This window comes from Triturus cristatus, chromosome 2_2 (assembly GCF_964204655.1).
Source record: "Triturus cristatus chromosome 2_2, aTriCri1.1, whole genome shotgun sequence".
NCBI classification, from domain to species: Eukaryota; Metazoa; Chordata; class Amphibia; order Caudata; family Salamandridae; genus Triturus; species Triturus cristatus.
In genome coordinates, this window is record NC_140582.1 from 1,091,580,906 (window position 1) to 1,091,602,209 (window position 21,304).

Below are 21,304 nucleotides of genomic sequence, written 5' to 3' on the forward strand. Positions count from 1 at the left end.
ATACCCGGGTACCGTGCACTATTGTCGAGTGCAACCCCTTCATGACGTTCAACGAACTTGTGCTTTGGACCACTTGTGGCCCAAGCCTCCAGCAGGTTTTGCAGCGAAAATCAGAGGCCTACCACGTCCCGAGTGACCGTGGGCTCCTGTGAAGCATTTCCTCAAGAGGCGTCTTCACGATCCCTTGCCCGTTGGCTTGTGGGTCCACCGAAGACTTTCTTATCGACTCAAAGGGCTCCTCTGGTTGCACCAGGCCTGCCCTCACTTACCTTCGCTGGGTGAGTCCCTCAGACCTTGCTGGTCTGCACCATCGACTTTCTTCACTCTACACGAGACTTGCTGTTGCCAAGGCTTGTTGGCTCCAATCCGGTTGCCGACACCGCAGTCAGCTGCAGACGTCGTGGGACACTCCGAATCCAGCTGCTGGTCATCCTCGATCCTTCCTGGACCTCGTGAGCTAAGAGTCAAAACACCCTTGATCACCTGAAATAACCCGACATCCGTGGGCATCCATCTTCCTGGCCCCGGGTCACTGGCAAGTGACTGTGAACACTGTCCCTTCAATTTTCAGGTCATCTGCATCTCGAATCCACCCTTGGATTCCACCGGACACTTCTTCAGTCGCCGCAAGCAGCAAGTCTTCTTTGGTCTCCATAGAAAACAGCTACGCAACCCGACACCAAAAGACACCTATGCACCCGGCTTCCCTGGGTGAGGTAACTCGTGCACTCCGGTGCCCTAGTGTGTGTTGGCCCTCGAATTACTTACCTTGTAAGTGGCTTGCTTGTATACTTCCTTGAAGTACCCTAAAACTTTAAAAATCAAACCGCAAATTGCCCCTAGGGCCCCAGCCATATTTGTGCTTAACTTATTGTGAAACGTTGATATTTGAATGTGTTCCTGACTTCTAATCTCATAAAGAGATTAGTAGAGTGTGTCTAGAAATAAATACATATATATTTGATATATATACCTGTGTGGTGTCCTTTCATTTGGTAATTCAAGAGATTATAAGGTAAAACAAGCTGCTTTACATTCCTCTGAGACTTAGCCTGAAGGCTGCTCTCCACAGCTACCCTAGGATAGCTTTCTTTAAAAGGTTGTCTTAAACCGATCTACCATAAGAGTCGAATTGGACTGGTGCAAGGTGGCCACTATAACTAGTGACCAGCATATGCCAGGCCAACTTCTCACTACGATTTTGTGAAGCAAGGACAGTTGAAGATTGGCCTCCCCTCCATTGTACGGATGAAAAAGGCTAGAATCCAAAATGGTGCCCAGATTATTTTCTTTCCAAGTGGTAATGAGGAGTGTTCAGAGGCCTGAAGCCTAGTAAAACGTTGTTATTTCGTGTTTGAGCTGCTTTGCTTCCCCCAAAGGGTGTCCTAGCACAAGGATTATAGTACTGTCAAACCTGGAAGTAGGGTAAGCTAAAAGATGTGGTATCTTAGCCTTCTAAAATAAGATATTTTTTTATCTAGAGAATTCTTATCTTAGGAAATTTTCCCTCATCCACTTTTATGTGACTGCATGGTAATGTGTGCACATATGGAAATGCATCTTGTATTGATCAAGTGACAAGAGGTCACATATAACCATTGAACAGGATTGGGGAGCCCTTTCGATTCCTGGGTAGACGATTCTTCCAAAACAAATCACCTCCCAAACCTCTTACTCAACCTGAATAGTGCGATCGTCTGCTGCTTAAATATCCAGATGCATCAATGCTGCTTTGTAGCCTTTGTCCAGAGTGGTGAGATTTTTTTCTCTGATGTTGCTCTTATTTTATTCAGATTCTCGAGCAGGGGTTTCCTTAGTTTCTAAGCTTTGCCCAATTATGGTAGGTTTGAGATAGGGTTATAGTTGTTGATCTGTAGTGTGTTTATTTCCATTTTACTTTTTAGGCGTGGAGAAATTATTGAATATTTCAGTTGGCAACGAGGCCTACTAAAAGTGAGTTACTTAGTGTGTTAATGTCAGCTCACATGGGTCGAAGGTCTTATTTCATGCACGATGCTGGACAAGGATCCATAGCCACGCTTGACGTTTTTATTTTGGAAGCTAATTTGGTTAACTCTTCCTCAGAGAGCAGACTAAGGTAGAGGGTATTAAAACTAAATGAATTGTTGGTATCAGTATGCTGAATAGTCACTATTTTCAGTTCCTGACTAGAGATTATTTTAACTGGATGTTGTCGAAGACCTATTTTAAATGATACTCCACAGAGAGTGGGCTTTGTCTGTGGTCTTAACTCATGGTTGGATGGATTTCTTGTTAATCTCGCATTCCTGCTCTTGGTTCAGTGGCTTTCCTCTTTATACTGGAGATTGTCAAGCGTAGTCCGCATTTCTGTCTCACTGTGTTTTGATTGGATTGCAAGTATCTTTCCCATGCTCACATCAGACCTTGAATTGTAGTACATATTTTCTCCTTTTTCCTGCTCCCCGTCCCGCACCTCTTTATTAAGCCCACTCCTCCAGCACTTGATTGCCCCTCTTCCCTTTGAGCTCCAAGCATGCTTTGTGGCCATCTGGGGAGAAAACAAATATTGGCAAAGCCTTTGGGTTTCACGGATGAGACCATTGGCTTTGCCAGTGGTTAATTTTTTGATATTTGATCGTTTGGAAGGACCAGAGGATTAACCGAAGTACTGAAGCTTCCTCATATTAGAACATTAGCTGCTTAATTTGCTTCCTTGGTGCTCTGTAGTGTCTCTTTTTATTCTCATTAATTTCAGATCAATATATTAATTGTTGCATGATTAATGGGCCAATGGCAGGTCCTATTCTAGATAGTTTGAGGACGGATGCAGCTGCATTATTATTACGTGCGATACCATCGACTCAGTTAAGCAATTTTATATACATTCAACATGCGGTCATTATTTTTTTTTTTTTAAATTCTGTTTATTTAACATAAAGAAACCTTGGTCATGTTATACAGTTCTGTTCCGTTTCTCACATGGTATACTTGCATCAATTTATACATGCGGCAGTACATACTGTTCAACGTAGTAGGCAGAGTCACATTACATACATTGTAGTTCACACTGTACAGTGGTCTTCTGGGGATGAGATAACTGGCGGTTCACATATCCCCCCCCGGTACACATTCCACTTTGTCCAAATCGTTAACCATTTTTTGGGGCATCCCCGCGCAACATATACAGTTTTCTCGCGGACCATACACCAGTCCATATCGTCCTTCCATTTCTTTAACGTAGGTGGTGCAGCGGCCCCCCACAGTTGCGCTATATTGCGCTTGGCCACTGTCTGCCCAAGTGTGACCCACAACCTCCCGTGTATGGTTAAATCTGTGGGCTCCCACACATTCAGAAGGCATCTCTTTGCCTCAGGCAACAAGGGCACTCCCCACACCACACTCATAACTTTCAGCACGCACCGCCAGAAGCCATGAATTACTGGGCACTCCCAGAGCACATGTAGGAATGCGCCTGGCATTCCACAGCCCCTCCTGCAAAGCCCGTCCGTACTACTCCCCATGTGGATCAGTTGGGTCCCTGATAGGTAGACTCTGTGCAAAATCTTTAGCTGTATGAGTTTTAACTTTGCCGATATAGCCACCTCCTTGGGTGAGGAGAGTGCCTCCTGCCATTCCTCATCGTCCACCTCCAGACCATCTCTTACCCATTTCTCCCCGAGTGCTGCGAGGGGATCAGGAGTGTGGTGGATGATCTTTTTATACGTGAGAGATATACATTTATCGCAGATGCCCATCCAGCAGTCTATCCTCGAGTGGGGACGCCTCGGGAAGCTCCGTGCCGGAGCAGATGGTGGCCTGCAGGGCATGCCTTATCTGTGTATAACGGAAGTGTTCTGACGCCGCCATTTCGTACGTCTGTTGCAGTGTGGCAAACGGCACCACTCCATCCCGCCCCCACAGGTCCCTGATGTGCGAAATGCCGATGAGGTCCCATTTTGCGAAACCTTTGGTTCGTCCCAGAGTGCCCAGCCGCTCCGTATCCCAGAGGGGGGTTGCTAATGTAAGTTTATTGGCCCATCCCAGGGCTTTGGTTGCCACGTGCCAGATCTGGACCGCGTGTTTAGTGGGGCCCGTGAGTAGGTACCTGGTCGGTCTAGAATATAGGGATCTCGTGAAGTCACCCCCCGGTAGCAACCGCCTATCCATTCCGTAAGCTGGGTCCTCTCCAATTCCGTACTGGCACTGGTTTATCGCAGCCAGTTGTGCTGCCCAATAGTACTTCCTGATGTCAGGAAGGGCTATACCTCCATCATACCACCCTAGTGTGAGCTTGCCTAGCGCAATTCGGGGTCTACCGTCCCACAATAAGTCTCTCTGTAAGGACTCGACCTCCTTGAAGAATGCTTGTGGTACCATGTCTGGGTAGTTTTGGAGAGCATACAGGAATCTAGGCAAAGCCATCATTTTGAAGAGTGCCGCTCTCCCAAGTAAGGACAGGGGCAACTTCTTCCAGACCTCTACATCACTTCTGAGCCTTTGCAATGGGGGTATCAGGTTTTGGTCGTAGCGTCTCCTGACGTCAGTGGTAATGAATACATGCGGTCATTATTAAGTTGTTTTTTTTATATTTGCTTTTAAATAAAATATTTTTTGGGGTATACATCGACCAGCATTTGGATGAGATGATTACGGTCATCAAACAAACGGCACGAAACATTCACGTGAAGCAGTAATGTGTTAACTTTGAAATAAAAAAAGGAGAATATATAACCACACCAACTATTTTACAAACAAGGCATCAACAGAGGCTAACCAATGTTCAAGTTATTGAGATCTAATGATCCTTCAGTCATTTTGAGACACCTAGAATCTGTAGATGAATGCCTCATTTAATGAGATCTCATATGAGGGGCACTAAGGTGGTGCCTGAGTTTAGTATAGGTATCCATTACTACAACTGGCACAGGCAACCTTAAAGTTCCTGTGGCACCCAGTAGCTCCTCAAATATGCCAATGTTGTTTGATCTCCATTCTTTGGGATAGTAGTCAAGGAGATCTTCCCCTGGGCCCAAATTGTCATTTTTATAGTAAGAAAATGCTACAAAATATTGGAATTTACGCAAGTATACTTTACCTCCTAGCTGTTTTCAGAGACCTGATTTGTGATTTATTAAGACATACCAGGTAGTTAGTGCTTTTTGTACTGCTCAGAAGAAAAAAAGAGGGAGACACAATTGGTTGGTGGGCGGGTGGGGGGGGGGGCATTTACAGGTTTGCTGAGAGGAAAGTATGGAGAGAAAATAAATATGCTATAGAAACAAATATTTTAGTAATTAGGCTAACAAGTTCTCGAGGATGTACTTAAAAACTCTTTCCATGTGGTCCTTTGCAGTTGTCTGTGTGAGTCACGTATACTGTGTGAGACCACATCCTCCATCTGCAGGTGGGGAGGTGCCCAGTCTATTTCTTCTGGTACGATTATTTAGCTTCTCTGGCCCATCGCTTCCCTTAATCAAAAAGTGTTTTCCCCGGTCATAGCTCACGATGAAAATTCTGGTGTCTCTGGTCCTCTCCAGGTGTGTTTATGGATGGTCGGCATGCAGTGTGTGTGTGAACTGAAGATCACTTTTCACTATTTATATTGTTCATAAATACATTGGTTGAAGGTATCTATATGTCCTTATGATGAAAACACCCTGTAAATGCTGTTCAAAGGTGACACTTTTTTCCAGGGTGTAGTCTGCAGGATTACAAAAAAAGTTGAGTGTGTATAATAACATGTATGTGAAACATGCAGTCTCATAGAAGCTGTAAGAAAGGTATCCTGTCTGTTTTTAAAATGTTAAATGTATCATGAGTAGTTGGCAATTCCGTACTCTACGGTCATTATTGACTTCTGCGAACATTCCTACGATGTAGAGCAAGGACCATAAGCAAGTAACCTTTTCTTCTGCATCATAGAATCTTCCTCGATAGTCCTAAACCCTTCAAGCTAAATGAGGTTCTAGAAAGTGACAACTGGGCAGCACAACAGATCTATGAATATGTGAACTTAAAGACTGCTCCTAGGTGAAAAGTATAAACCCCCGGAATAGGTTTTGAAGTGCCTCCCGAGCCAACCTCGTATCACTTTGTCTGAGTCTAGGCAATAGATGTATGTACTGATTTCCAAGTTGCAGCTGTATGATTGGATCATACCTGAGACATGCTGTTGTAGCTGCTATTGCCATAGTGAAACTTGCTTTAGGCTGTTCTTGGGACAGGTTTGCCTACTAGACGGTAGCACATAGTAATGCTGTCTAGCAGTAGACTGTTTAGTGGTTGCTAAACCCTGTCTGAGATAGCTTTAATTCAGGAAGAGCTGGTTGGATCTTGTGAGTGCTTGTCTTGTCAAGGTAGAATTGAAGTACTCTTATGTCTAATGAATGCTGGTACAGAGGTTTGGGCAGAAGTTGAGTAGTGTAATGGTTTGACAAACAACAAAGCAAACTTTGGGTGGAAGAAAGTTACTTGTTACTACCCTGTTACAGTGGAATACCATGTAAGGCTTGATGGGATGATAGAGCAAGTATCTCGCTCACTCTGTGAGCAGGTTTGATGGCTATTAAAAAGGCGGCTTTCCAGGAAAGATCCGGGAAAACAGCCTTGAGAATAGGCTCAATAGGAGTACCCATTAGTTTTGATAAAACTAGATTCAATTCTCAGAGGAGACTGCCTTCTTATTCGAGTGAATACTTCTTTGAGTCTTTCCAAGAAGTCTTTTATTGCGGGATGTTTGAGAAAGGAAATTTGCTGATTTTTCTGGAGTCTCTGATAGCTGCCAATTGTATTTTTATAGATGGAAGTTGCACCCTGGGATGACAAAAATGTAGTAGATAAGGTAAGGCAACATCTCCTTGACAGTCAATAGGGTTGTCCATTGTTCTGACACCCGAAACAGAATTGTTTGAAGATATAAAAAGTTATAGTAATCTAGATGATTAGTTCATGGTTGCCCTGCAAACCCAAATAAAAAAAAAATATTCTTGTGATTGTGTGAAAGAACGTTTTTTCCCTTTTTCTCTTCTAAACCATACTCTAGTCTGGGTTAAAGGAACTGAAGACTCTGAATGACTGGCTGCAAAAGAGAAAAATCTGTTGTGGCTGCCACTACTGGATCCGTGGCTCAGTCCACATGTCCTAATAAATTGTATTTGACACACGCCATAAGTAAGCTGGGGGAACACACTGGCTTTATTGGGGGAGGGTCTTGTGTTTGGCTTTTGGCTGTGTGCATAAGGGGTTGATCTCAGCAGTTTGGACATATGCTTTGGGTCTAGGTTCAGTGTTTGAGAAGAGGGAGCTTTTCACCCTGAGTTCAGACTACCAGATGGCTCCAATTTCTGTGCACGGTATCTCGAGGCGTAGAAATGTAGTGCTTCATGGGTCATGCAGGCAATTTTTAAATGAATCCTTGTCTCATATGCGAGCTAGTTTAGAGATTTCAGATCTGGAGTGGTGTGACTGTTTCTTTTAGATCATGTAATGTGCCTAGCAGCAGAGTAAAGAGATGCCCTTAGAGGCGCCAGCTTAGATCTGGGCATGGGTTGCGATCAATGTAATCAACTGTCAGGATCCTTTTAGACCTGTATGTGACCTTTCATAACGTTTACCACTGTCTTTTTTGCAGCTATTTAATGTAGATATCGTATTTGATGAACTCAGTCTTTCTCAAGGGTCATCATCATGTCATCACTACCTCCTTTTCAGTTATATTTGTGGCCATAAAATTGCAAGATGCTTCTGATATTCCATAATCTCTACGGTGTTCTGGCTACATGTTGGCCATCTTTCTAGATTACAAAGATTCTTTATCTGCACAGGTGATGCACAGCAATTTATTCATCTGTTGTGGCCTGAGGAAGGCTGTTTAAGTATTCTTATTTACAGAATTACAGGAGTTCAGGGGAAGTCCTGTAATTCTGTAACTAATAATACTTAACTTTGATAAAGCCCTAGGCCTGCGGGCCTTTGATGGGTGAAGCATGTGTTAACTGATCTAAGTTCTACACTGCCTTGCAATTAAATAGAGGCTTTCATTTGTTTTCAGCTGCATTAAAATAAACGTATGTGACAATTAGTACATCATCTCTGACCACTATTACACTCCAGGAATATCAAAGCACGTTTATTATTATTATTCATAATTACTTACTTTACCTTACTAAAATATATTTCATAGCAGTGGGTACAGGAGTATTGCCCTCATAGGGAAAGCAATCGATACTGCCAATGAGCCAATCCTAGTCAGTGTAACTCCAGAATTAATACCCTCCTCCACCCGCCCCTTTCTTTGATAACCGTAGCTTCTTTCCATCCACCTCGAGGAGGCTGGTACAGGTTCTCAGGGACAGCACCACCGCCTTGTGGTACTGCAACAAACAGGGTGGGGTTTGGTCACGGTCGCTGTGCCAGGATGCCCTGCTCCTCTGCAAACGTCTGGACCATGAAGGAACCTTCCTGGTGGTGAACCGCCTGGCAGCATCATTAAATTCCAGGGAGAACAAGCTCAGCCGTTGGAGCCTAGCGGATCACGAGTAGCGGTTACACCAAGGGATGGTGCGAGGTCTCTTCTGTGAATGGGGAGAACCTTGTCTCAATCTTTATTGCCACCACTGAGAACGCACAAGGTCAACACATCTGCAGAGCTGGGGTTTTGAAAGCGCCTCTAGCTCGGAGATATGTTCAATCTTAAGTAAAATTCGGGACTCCTGTGTGCCTTTGTCTCGAAACGACTCCTTCCCTGAGTTCAGAACCGACCGGACCCAAATCATCTTAGTGGCCCCGGACTGGGCTCAGAGATTATGGTATCCAGAACTCCAGGTCTTGAGCATTTGTCCTCTGATCAGGCTGCCCCTCCGGGAGGATCTTCACCTTCATGCTTGGAGATTGAGTGGTGACAGCTGAATGACTTGGACCTTTCTACAGAGGTGTTCTAGGCAGCCAGGCATCCTTCAACACAAACTGTATACACCTGTTGTTGGGGCAGATTTGTAGCTTGGTGCGGCACTCTACAGATCGACCACTCCTGACCCCCCCTCCCCCCCCCCACCCCTCTTCCCCAACCACCCCCCCCCCACCCCCCTCCCCGGCAAAGTTAGGACTTTTGTTGTTTTTGTGCCTTGCTCTGGCTCAGTTAAAGGGTACCTTTCCGCTCTTCCGGCCTGTTTATGGTTGCCAGAAGAGCCTCTTTTTTTACGTCTCTAATTGTTATTTTTGATAGGTTTGCAACATTTGTTTTCTCCCTCTCCCTTTGTCATGGCACAGTGGGGCCTTAACTTGGTCCTCGCGTTTTTGATGTGTACTCCATTTGAGTCGCTTCACAGCTATTCCTTGCTGCTCCTCACCCTCAAGACAGTGTTTATCATCGCTATAACATCAGCGATGCATGGAAGTGAGCTTCAGGTTCTGTGTCAACCCGCTGTACATCACCTTCTTCCCGGACAAACAGGTTTTGCAGGCACAAGCATCTTTCTTACCTAAAGTTGTGACACTATTCCACGTCTATCAAACCATCGCCTTGCTGGCGTTCTATGCTCTGCTTCATCCCTCGGAGGAGGAGGAGGCTCCATCTCTTGGACCCCAGATGAGTGCTGAGCTTTTACATAGATTGTACCAAAGGACACCGGTTGGTACGAACATCTTTTTGGGTTCTCTGGAGCGAAAAAGACAAGCCCATACATTTAAGAACCATCTCCCTTTGGATCGTTCTCAATGACTTTCCCCCCGCTTCCCCCAGACCATTCCACTCCAGTCGGAGGCAGACTACGGCATTTTCTTCACACCTGGGAGACCATAACATCAGACAAATGGGTGACACAAATTGTTCAGTCAGGCTACTGTCTCGAACTAACATCTACCCCACCCAATATTCCACCCAGACACCGTACAATGTCACAAGAACACACCACACTGCTCAAACAGGAGGTGATCTCCCTCCTGCAAAAACAAGCTATAGAGCAGGTCCCCATCAATCAGCAAAATTTAGGGGTCTACTCTCTGTATTTTCTAATACCAAAGAGAGACGAGACCCTACGGCCCATTCTAGACCTCCGGCCTCTAAATTCATACATACATTCGGACCATTTCCATATGGTCACCCTCCAACAAGTTCTCCCACTCCTCTGTCAGGGAGACTTTCTCACTACACTGGACTTGAAAGACGCATACTTTCATATTCCAATACACCCTTCTCACAGGAAGTACCTCAGGTTTGTGGTGGACGGTCAGCATTACCAATTCAAGGTTCTCCCCTTTGGGGTCACAGCCGCACCACGGGTGTTTACCAAATGCCTAGCGGTAGTAGCAGCTCACCTCAGAAGACAACACATTCACGTCTTCCCTTACTTGGACGACTGGCTGATAAAAGCCGCGTCCTACGACCAGTGTGTGCAACATACAAACAGCACCATCCAACTGCTCCACCAGCTAGGCTTCACGGTGAACCATCAAAAGTCCCACCTCATACCATCTCACACAAAGCAATATCTCCGGGCCACTATAGACTCCTCCAAAGCTATAGCCTATCCCAATTCAGCCAGAATCGCAAGCATACAAGCCTTGTGCCAAACATTCATTCTTCAGCACTCTCTCCCAGCAAGAGTGTTTATGAAGCTAATAGGGATGATGGCCTCTTGCATCTTCATAGTGCCCCATGCAAGACTCCACATGCGTCCACTCCAAGAGTGCCTAGCACGGCAGTGGAACCAGGCCCAGGGACAGCTGACTGATCTGGTGTTGGTGGACGGCCGCACCCATCACTCTCTGCAGTGGTGGAACACCACAAACCTTTCCAAAGGGCGGCCGTTCCTGGACCCGGTTCCTCAGGTGATTCTAACAACGGATGCATCGCTCTCCGGCTGGGGAGCGCACCTTCTACACCTCACAGTGCAAGGTCTATGGACGCCACAGCAAAAATTACTCCACATCAACCATCTGGAGCTATTAGCGATCTTTCTAGCTCTGAAATCCTTTCAGAAACAAATTTCAGCCAAAGCAGTCCTCATTCGCACAGACAATATGACTGCAATGTATTATATTCAAAAACAGGGGGGGACACACTCTCCCCAGCTCTCCCGCTTAGCACAGAGCATATGGAGATGGGCAATTCCACAAAAAATCTTTCTCCTGGCACAACACATCCCAGGCATACAAAACACCATGGCAGATCTGCTCAGCAGACAAACGCAGCAAATGCACGAATGGGAACTGCATCCACAAGTTCTTCGCCCATTCTTCCACAAGTGGGGGCATCCACAGATAGACCTCTTCGCCACCCACGAAAACAAAAAATGCCCAAGCTTCGCCGCCAGATACCCACACCCATTGTCCAAAGGAAATGCGATATGGATGAACTGGTAAGGCAAATTTGCGTATGCTTTTCCACCTCTCCCAATAATTCCATTAGTGGTGCGAAAGCTACAACAGAATTCCCTCACACTGATCCTAGTAGCTCCAACATGGGCCAGACAACCGTGGTACACCACGCTGCTGGAACTCTCGGTAGTACCACACCAAAAGCTACACCTCTCACCGTGCCTCCTAACCCAGAACCATGGAGAGATCAGGCACCTGGACCCAGCTCAGCTCAACTTTGCGATCTGGCTCCTGAAATCCTAGAATTCGGATACCTAAACCTTCCCCCTGACTGTATGAACGTCATCAGAGAAGCTAGACACCCTACCACTAGGCCTGCTATGCTGCCAAGTGGAAAAGATTTGTTGTTTATTGCCATAACAACACAATCAATCATCTAGACGTGTCTATACAACACATCATATGTTACTTACTCCACCTACAAAGGTGTAATCTAGCCTATACCTCCATTCGGCTACACCTCGCAGCAATTGCAGCTTACCTACAAAACAGGCAGCACCTATCACTTTTCAGAGTACCTGCCATTAAAGCCTTCATGGAAGGCCTCAAAAGAATAATTCCCCCCAGAGTACCACCCTCACCTGTGTGGAACTTAAATATCGTTCTCACAAGGCTGATGGGGCCTCCCTTTGAACCTTTGCATAAATGCGAACTGCAATTCCTCACATGGAAAACAGCTTTCCTTGTAGCCATCACTTCCCTTAGAAGGGTCAGTGAGATACAAGCACTTACCATACAAGAACCTTTTCTTCAAATGCACCAGAACAAGGTTGTTCTCTGTACCAACCCAAAATTCCTACCTAAAGTCATTTCCCCTTTTCACCTAAACCAATCTGTAGAATTACCAGTATTTTTCTCGCAACCTCAGACTGTTGCAGAAAGGCCTCTACACACGCTAGATGTTAAACAAGCCTTACTTTACTATATCCAAAGAACACAACCGTTCGAGGCATGTGGGCTGCTGAATTCATATCTGTGCATAGATCGCCGCCTAGTGTTGGGTCCGGATGTTTGCACGTTGTTGTCCTGGAAGAGTCTTCGAAGTATCCTGGGATAGGTGACTCCTCCCCTGGACTACAGTGCGCATGGGCATCCTCTCCATCCTCAGATTGTTTTTTTCCGCCATTGGGTTCGGATGTGCTATCTTGACTCAAGTTAGGAAAAAATATTTTCGAGGCCAAAAGGCCTTTAAGTTCGCGTCGGTACTGTTTCTCGATCGGTATCAATAGAATCTTTGTTAGTTTACTAACTTCTAGAACCAACTTTTCGCATCTTACCTGACCATCGGCCCGAAATCGACGATGGAATCGAGGACACCATTCAAGAGGTGTCCGGTATGCAATGCGAAATATCCCCACATCGACGTCCATCCGGTGTGCAACAAATGCCTTTCGCCGGATCACGACGAATCTACATGCATGGCCTGTGCCCGGTTCCGATCCAAGAAGACTCTACGGAACCGACGAGCGGCGAGGCTCGAAGCACAGCACGCGGCACCGGCCGACATCTTCAACGCCGAGACCGAAGATGTCGAAGAATTAGGGAACCTACCCTCCAGTCCCGCTCCCGAACATGACTCCGGATCGGAAGACGTCGACGAAACACTCTTTCACAGAGATGAAGACGACACCGAGGTAGGAGACTACAATGAGGCCTTAGGGGCCGAAGAGAGTATCTCCGGTGATGAGCAAGGCCTACCCGTTCAGACTGAAGAGAGCCCAGTGCAACAGTCTATGGCTCCGGTCGAGGGATCGCCTTCGGGCCTTACCCAAGACCTATCCCGCAGTTCTTCGGCCCCGCCCTCGGGCCCGGCCTCGGACATTCAGCGGCAGCCATTAATGCCCAAACCAGCTGGTTTCCCCTCTTCGAAACCGAAACCAAAAGCTGTTAAGGTTCAATTGAAACCGAAACCGAAAGTGGCGCTTGTCGGATCGAGGCCTTCCACACCTTCGACGCCATCGAAACGCGTCGGCGCACCAAGCGCGACTTCGGTGCCGAACTCGAAGCGGCCGACGTCCGAGTCTGCATACGGAAAAAGGCCTTCGGTGCCCCCACACCTGCTCGGCTCCCGGCACCGACGCAATCAACTCCGACCCTAAAGGTCAAACTGCCTGCTGTGTCTCACATCGCTTCGACGGCAACACCAAAGCCTCATGCATCGAAGACGTCGACGGCCATTCCCGCCCCTCGACTCGATGACCCACCGGCGCCGAAAAAGTCCACGGCCGCCTCTACAGAACCGGTCGGCGCTAAAGACTCGAGGGCGCTCCAGATGCAACCCGTTGCGGCGCAGAGCAACAAAACCAAGACAGTCCTCCAGGACACGTCGGGCTCCGAGCCAATAAAAGCTCCAGCAGCCTCTTCGGCGCCAGCCAACATTACTTTTGGCCTGCCACCAGCCACGGCCCCGAAACTGTTCCAAATCAGGACACGGGTCACCCACACCACGGTCACACCTGCAGACCGCTCTGATGAGACGTCTCCATCACATCTCATCGACGCCGACACCGGCAGGATGATTATCCACAAACGGAGGATAACTTCGGAGCCAGCTTTGGACTCCTTCCGGATCCCACTAAAAAGAAAGCTGCCTGTGGTTTCAGAACCTGTTCTTTACGAACCTTTCCACTCACCCTACCAGGATCCACAATCCTTCTCTCCCACACACTCCGACACGGATGCGTTGGAAGACTACATGGGTGAACAAGTCCCCTACCACGGAGACATGGACCCTGTCGACCAGCAGGACCCTGATCAAGCTTGGGATGACCCTGTGGACCCAGGTGCACCTCTAGATGCACAGGACCCGCAACTCTATGGAGCAAAAACATCTCCCACAGAAGACACTGCAGCGTTCAACGCTCTGATTGAACGTGCTGCGGCCAATCATGGGGTGCAGCTTCACTCTGACACCGTCGAGGACGACTTTCTTATGGACACTTTCGCATCCTCAGAAAGGCATGTAAAGACTCTGCCCATGTTGAAAGGGGTCCTCAAACCAGCCAAGGACATCTTCAAGGAACCCACCATGGCAAGGGTGATAAACCCCAGGATCGACAAAAAATACAGATCAGCGCCTGGGGACCCTACTTACATCAGAGGCCAATTACCTCTGGACTCCATTGTCGTTGCGAATGCACGCAAGAGGGCACACTCTCAAACGACAGGTGACGCTCCTCCCCCGGACAAAGAGTCCAAGGTGTTAGAGACCTCTGGCAAGCGAATTTCCGCCCAGGCAGCTAACATATGGCGTATAGCCAATACTCAAGCGCTCCTCGCTCGCTACGATAGAGCGCACTATGACACATTAGAGCAACTACTCCAACATCTCCCTGACCAATTCAAAGAAGGTGCAGAGATCCTCATCAGGGAGGGACAGCTCCTCACGAACGCATCCATCAAGTGTGCGCTGGATGCCGCAGACACAGCTGCCAGGGCCATAAACACTAGCGTCATGCTGCGACGACATGCCTGGTTGCGAATCTCCGGATTCAAACCAGAGGTGCAAAATAACATACTCAACCAGCCTGTCAACCCCGACTATTTATTCGGCCCGGAGGTTGACACCACTCTGGAGAAAATAAAAAAGGACACGGACACTGCAAAGTCCATGGGGGCTCTCCAGACTCAGTCCTTTCGGAGCGGCTCCTTTCGTCGCCCCGGAAATAAAGGAGCAGGTAGAGGACAGGGGTCACAGCAAACATACAACAAAGGCAATACACAAACCACCTACGATAAAAACACCCGGGGTGGATATCGTGGCTCCAGTACAAAAGGCAGAGGACGCGGCTACGGCAACACCAGGTCCTCCCCCAAGAACAAGCAGTGACGCCCTCTCCCTTCCTCCCGACCACCTAACACCTGTCGGGGGAAGGCTACAGAGGTTCCTGTCCACGTGGAACTCCATCACCACGGATAGGTGGGTCAAAGGTATTGTCGAATACGGTTACTGTCTAGAACTAACCTCCACTCCACCCACAATTCCTCCAAAAAACCGTCCTATGTCCTCAGAGCACTTAACGCTCTTACAGCAGGAGGTGCAAAGTATGCTTCTAAAAGGCGCAATAGAGGTCGTACCCGTCCACGAGCAAGGTACAGGGGTGTACTCCCTGTACTTTTTAATACCAAAGAAGGACGGGTCTCTCAGACCTATATTAGACCTGAGACCCCTAAACAGATACATTCTTTCCGAGCATTTTCACATGCTCACTCTACAGCAAGTCCTTCCGCTTCTCAGGCAGGGAGACTTCCTGGCTACACTGGACCTCAAGGATGTGTATTTCCATATACCCATTCACCCCTCACACAAAAAATACCTCAGGTTCACTGTCCAGGGGCAGCACTACCAATTCAAAGTCCTACCCTTCGGCGTGACAACAGCACCCAGGGTTTTCACAAAGTGCCTAGCTACTGTGGCAGCACATCTACGGAGGCAGCACATACACGTCTACCCCTACCTGGACGACTGGCTCGTTCAAGCGAAGTCAGCCCAGCAATGTGCCAGCCACATGTCCCGCACCATTCACCTCCTTCACAGTCTGGGATTCTCACTAAATTACCCAAAATCCCATCTCCAGCCCGCACACGTACAACCGTACCTAGGTGCGACTATAGACACTCTGGCGGCCACAGCTCAGCCAAATTTAGTGAGGATCAACAGCATGCAAATGCTGATTTCCAAGTTCAAACCCCAACACTCCCTTCCGGCGCGAGTGTTCATGCAGTTGATAGGCATGATGGCCTCCTGCATTTTCATAGTCCCGCACGCGAGATTACATATGCGCCCGCTTCAGGAGTGCTTAGCACGTCAGTGGAATCAGGCTCACGGACAGTTGAAAGACCTAGTGTTGGTGAGCGGTCGGGCATACAACTCTCTGCATTGGTGGAATCCACAAAACCTTTGCAAGGGCCGACCGTTCCAAGAGCCTGTTCCACAAATAGTACTGACAGCGGACGCGTCTCTCCAGGGATGGGGAGCTCATGTACTCCACTACACAGTGCAGGGACTATGGACAACACAACAGAAGAAGATGCACATCAACCTTCTGGAACTGATGGCAATCTTCCTAGCTATGAAAGCATTCAAAGTACATCTGTGCAACAAGGTCGTGTTGATCCGGACGGACAACATGACCGCAATGTACTACATACAGAAACAGGGAGGAACACACTCTCCACAGTTGTCTCATCTGGCTCAGAGCATGTGGAAGTGGGCCATTCAGAGGAACATGTTCCTCATGGCAGAAAACCTCCCCGGCAAGGACAACCAGATGGCGGATCTGCTCAGCAGACACAGCCACCAGATGCACGAGTGGGAGTTACACCCATCAGTACTCCAGCCGTACTTCCAGCAGTGGGGTCATCCGGAGATAGACCTGTTCGCCACAAGCGAAAACGCAAAATGCCCAAGCTTTGCCGCCAGGTTCCCACATCCGCAGTCGCAGGGCAATGCGATATGGATGAACTGGTCCGGCAGATTTGCGTACGCTTTTCCCCCAGCACCACTGATACCGCTGGTGGCACGCAAACTCAGACAACACTCACTGACACTCGTCCTGGTTGCTCCAACGTGGGCACGCCAGCCATGGTACACCACCTTTCTCGAACTTTCCGTGGTGCCGAATCAAAGGCTGCGGATCAAACCCGCGCATTTGACGCAGAACCATGGAGACATTCAGCACCCAGATCCGCAACAGCTGAACCTGGCAATCTGGCTCCTGAAGTCCTAGAGTTTGGCTACCTAAACCTGCCACCTGACTGCATGGACATCATTAAGGAAGCCAGGAGACCCACTACCAGAGCTTGCTATGCAGCCAAATGGAAGAGGTTCGTCATTTATTGCAATAATAATGACATTAACCCGCTAGACGCATCCATACAAAACATAATTTGTTATCTATTACACCTGTACCGATGCAATCTGGCGTACACCTCTATACGTGTCCATTTGACCGCCATATCAGCCTATCTGCAGACCAGGCAGCACCTCTCTCTATTCAGAGTGCCTGCCATCAAAGCATTCTTGGAAGGCCTCAAACGAGTCATTCCTCCAAGTCACCCACCGACTCCAATGTGGAACCTCAACTTGGTCCTCACACGCCTGATGGGTCCACCCTTTGAACCTCTACACTCATGCGAGCTTCAATTCCTTACCTGGAAAGTAGCTTTCCTAGTAGCGATCACTTCTTTAAGAAGAGTTAGTGAACTCCAGGCACTAACCGTTCAAGAGCCATTTATACAGGTTCACGCCAACAGGGTCGTACTACGTACCGACCCAAAATTCATGCCCAAGGTAATATCGCAGTTCCACATGAATCAAAATATTGAACTGCCTGTTTTCTTCCAAAACCCACAGACTGTCGCAGAAAGAGCACTCCATACACTAGATGTAAAGAGGGCCATAATGTACTACATCGACAGGACTAAAGCCTTTAGGAAGACAAAACAACTTTTCGTTGCCTTTGCCCCACACCACAAAGGTAACGCTATCTCCAAAGCAGGTATAGCCAGATGGATCGTTAAGTGTATTCAAATTTGTTATCAAAAGGCTAAACGCACATTAACGATTCCCCCACGAGCCCACTCAACACGTAAGTTAGGGGCCTCCATGGCTTTTCTAGGAAACATTCCCCTGCATGATATATGTAGAGCAGCCACCTGGTCCACTACACACACATTTACAAAACACTATTGTGTAGATGTGCAATCAAAACAGCAGGCAGCTGTAGGACAGGCTGTTCTCAAAACTCTTTTTCAGCCCGCTGCAGCTGGCACGGGTAGCCGCCGCTAATAGAGGGCACTGCTATGTATTCTATGCACAGATATGAATTCAGCAGCCCACATGCCTCGAACTGAATATGCTACTTACCAGTATGCATCTGTTCTTGGCATGTAGGGCTGCTGACATTCATATCGCCCTCCCTCCTCCCCGGCGCCTGTAGCAGCTGCAGCTCTCAGAATTACTGTAAGCATGGTCATCACTTTCTATATCTACTCCATCACTTTCACAATGGCGAAAAACAATCTGAGGATGGAGAGGATGCCCATGCGCACTGTAGTCCAGGGGAGGAGTCACCTATCCCAGGATACTTCGAAGACTCTTCCAGGACAACAACGTGCAAACATCCGGACCCAACACTAGGCGGCGATCTATGCACAGATATGAATGTCAGCAGCCCTACATGCCAAGAACAGATGCATACTGGTAAGTAGCATATTCATTTCAGAAAGACCAAACAACTGTTTGTCTCTTTATCTCCACCACACAAGGGCAACCCCATCTCAAAATCAGGGATAGCTAGGTGGATTGTAAAATGCATCCAGATTTGCTACCACAAGGCAAAACGAACGCTATCCGTTCCCCCTAAAGACCATTCTACATGGAATATAGAGGCTTCCATGGCTTTTCTAGGGAACATCCCATTAAATGATATCTGCACAGCAGCTACATGGTCAACACCGCACACTTTCACTAAACACTATTGTGTAGATGTGCAAACCAAGCAACAAGCTAGTGTGGGCCAGGCTGTACTAAAAACACTAGTTCAAACCACTGCAACAGATATCGGTGGTCGCCGCTAAGGTTGGGAACTGCTATATAGTCTATGCAAAAGTGTGTAATCTGTGGCTCATATGCCTCAAACGGAATATGCTACTTACCAGTATGCATCTGTTCTTGGCATGTAGAGCTGCAGATCTACACGCCCACCCACCTCCCCGGCTACCTGTATCTGTTCCAGTCTATCTTATTTAGATACAACACACATGGGTTTCTTCACTGTTGTTACTACGCTCCATCTTTCCCTGCTGGCGAAAAATAATCTGAGGATGGAGCCGAAGCCCATGCACAAAACGATCCAAAGGAGGAGTCACCGACCTTGTGACTTCCAAAGACTTTCCAAGAGGAAAAACAAACTGCAAACATCCGGGCCCAACACCAGATGGCGATCTATGCAAAAGTGTGTAGATCTGCAGCTCTACATGCCAAGAACAGATGCATACTGGTAAGTAGCATATTCCTTCTCTAGATGTGCTTTAATTCGCATTTGACTGACTTCCTGGCCTATGTGTGTAATCAGAAGTTACAGGTCTTGCCAGTTTATAAACCTTGCACAGTATTCTATTTTGTTGCAACAAAGGTGATGTTTCTGTCCCGACCAAACCAATGTGTATTATTTATCATATTGATACTGAGTACTCGTAGGTTTTGATTGTGCGTTACATAATTAATTGAATTTCTTTGACATACTTGACCTTCACTAATGATGACGTGCTTTTATATAGCACTTCATACAACACTTGAGTCATTTCTCAGTCAATCAATCAGGGGGTTTATATAGCACGCTACTCACCCGTGAGGGTCTCCAGGCGCTGCGGGGGAGGGGAGGGTGCGCAGCTCTGTTCAGCCGAAGAGCCAGGTCTTGAGGGTCTTTCTGAAGGTGTTGAGGGAGGGGGGCACGTCTGTCGGTAGCTTGTTCCAGGTCGTGGCTGTGATGTGGGAGAACGATCTTCAGCCTGATCTGGCTCTGTGGATCCGTGTGGTTTCAGCCAATGTGAGGTTGGATTATCGCAGGCTAAGATCTAAGCTTTGTAAATAGATGGTACTAGTAGACGATTTATTTCTAACACCAGAAAGCTGAGTTATCCTTGCTCATACTTGTACTCGTGACCTATAGAGCACTGTTTTTCTGCGTCAAAAATTCAGCTCACTGAACAATCCTGCTTGGTACTTGTGCATTGCAGAAGCATGTAAGCTACAGTTATTTGTTAATTTGCTGTTTTACTCAGTTTCTTTAAAGAAGGTAACTGGAAGGAATTCGGATTTGAAAAGAAATTTAATCCGTAGACCTGACATTAGTATGTGCTTCTCATGTACTGATAGGGTTCTGTAATGTACACTGCTTGTCTAACTTTCCTGCTCAGCCTTTCTTTTGTTGCGTAGGAACGGAGCGCTGTACTTATCCTACGACTGTGTTCTGTGGACTTTAAATTAAAAAAAAGTTGTAAAAAAACATTTTTAAGTTGCTCCCAGGTGGTGGCTTGTTATAGTAATTTAGGAGGAGACCACTATGATCCTATGTCACTGGTGATAAATTTTAAGCCGCCCAAGTACCGTATACCGTAATGTGTTAGGTTTGGATAAGAAAGGGCATAAAGAATGGGCTAGAATTATACTTAAAAAATATTTAGGTTTACGATTTGAAGTAAATTTTACTTTCACTCAGTAGAATATGCATCTTTTCGAAATAGCTTAGTTTAAATGTAGAAACAATCTTTCTGTTAAATAATATATAAATCCCTTAAAACAACTAGGTGAATGCAAGGGTTTATGCTTCTCCAGTATGGTTTCTTAGAACAGTAGCATTGTTTGTGAATATTTCGTTTAAAAAAAAAAAAAAAAAAAAAGTAAACCTGTTTTCTTCCCTAGGCGCCATTTATGTTAAATGTGCATTGTAATTTCGGTAACATTACCGATAAATGAAGTGGGTACTTTTTAACATAATTGTCTTTTGGTGTGGTGTGCATGATGGTCCGTAGCTTTATCTGTAGGCTTTTCCAGCCATATCCTTTTTGTTCCCCCTCATTTCTCCCCTGGGTTCTTGATTAGTTTCTCCTTTTTTCTTTTTTCCCCTCACCAACTTGAAACACACTCTCTTCAGGCATCCCCGAGCCCGGTCCCGCACCCTGCAACCCCATCTGACCCATGCCTGCCTCTTTATCCACTGAGGCGGAGAAGCCACGTCCTTTCCCATGATGTGGAGAGACCCCCTGGAGAACCTGGAGGTAGAGTGGTACAGGGCCAGCGGGAGAATCGGATGCAGGCTATCAACTTCGGGGTTCGTCAATCACAACCGGTAGGATTCTTCATCCTTTTTCCTCCCTCTCCCCCCAGGTTCTACAGGTGCTGTTGGTCAAGGGTCGTAATGTTGGATTAGAATCAAAATCC

General features: G+C 47.1%; 1 protein-coding gene across 7 annotated transcripts in view; it reads left to right on the forward strand.

Moving 5' to 3' along the window:
- The window catches only part of RMND5A (required for meiotic nuclear division 5 homolog A), a 288,575-nt gene that overhangs the window by 53,359 nt on the left and 213,912 nt on the right, over window positions 1-21,304 (forward strand). For 3 of the 7 annotated variants that reach the window (XM_085642632.1, XM_085642635.1, XM_085642636.1), the window contains exons 3-4: window positions 6,782-6,823; window positions 21,018-21,212. The exons of 1 other annotated variant lie outside the window; for it this stretch is intronic. In XM_085642632.1, the coding sequence (XP_085498758.1) occupies window positions 6,782-6,823; window positions 21,018-21,212 (237 nt within the window). The remainder of the gene's footprint in view (window positions 1-6,781; window positions 6,824-21,017; window positions 21,213-21,304) is intronic. 3 more of the 7 variants (XM_085642633.1, XM_085642638.1, XM_085642637.1) reach the window with 1 other exon arrangement.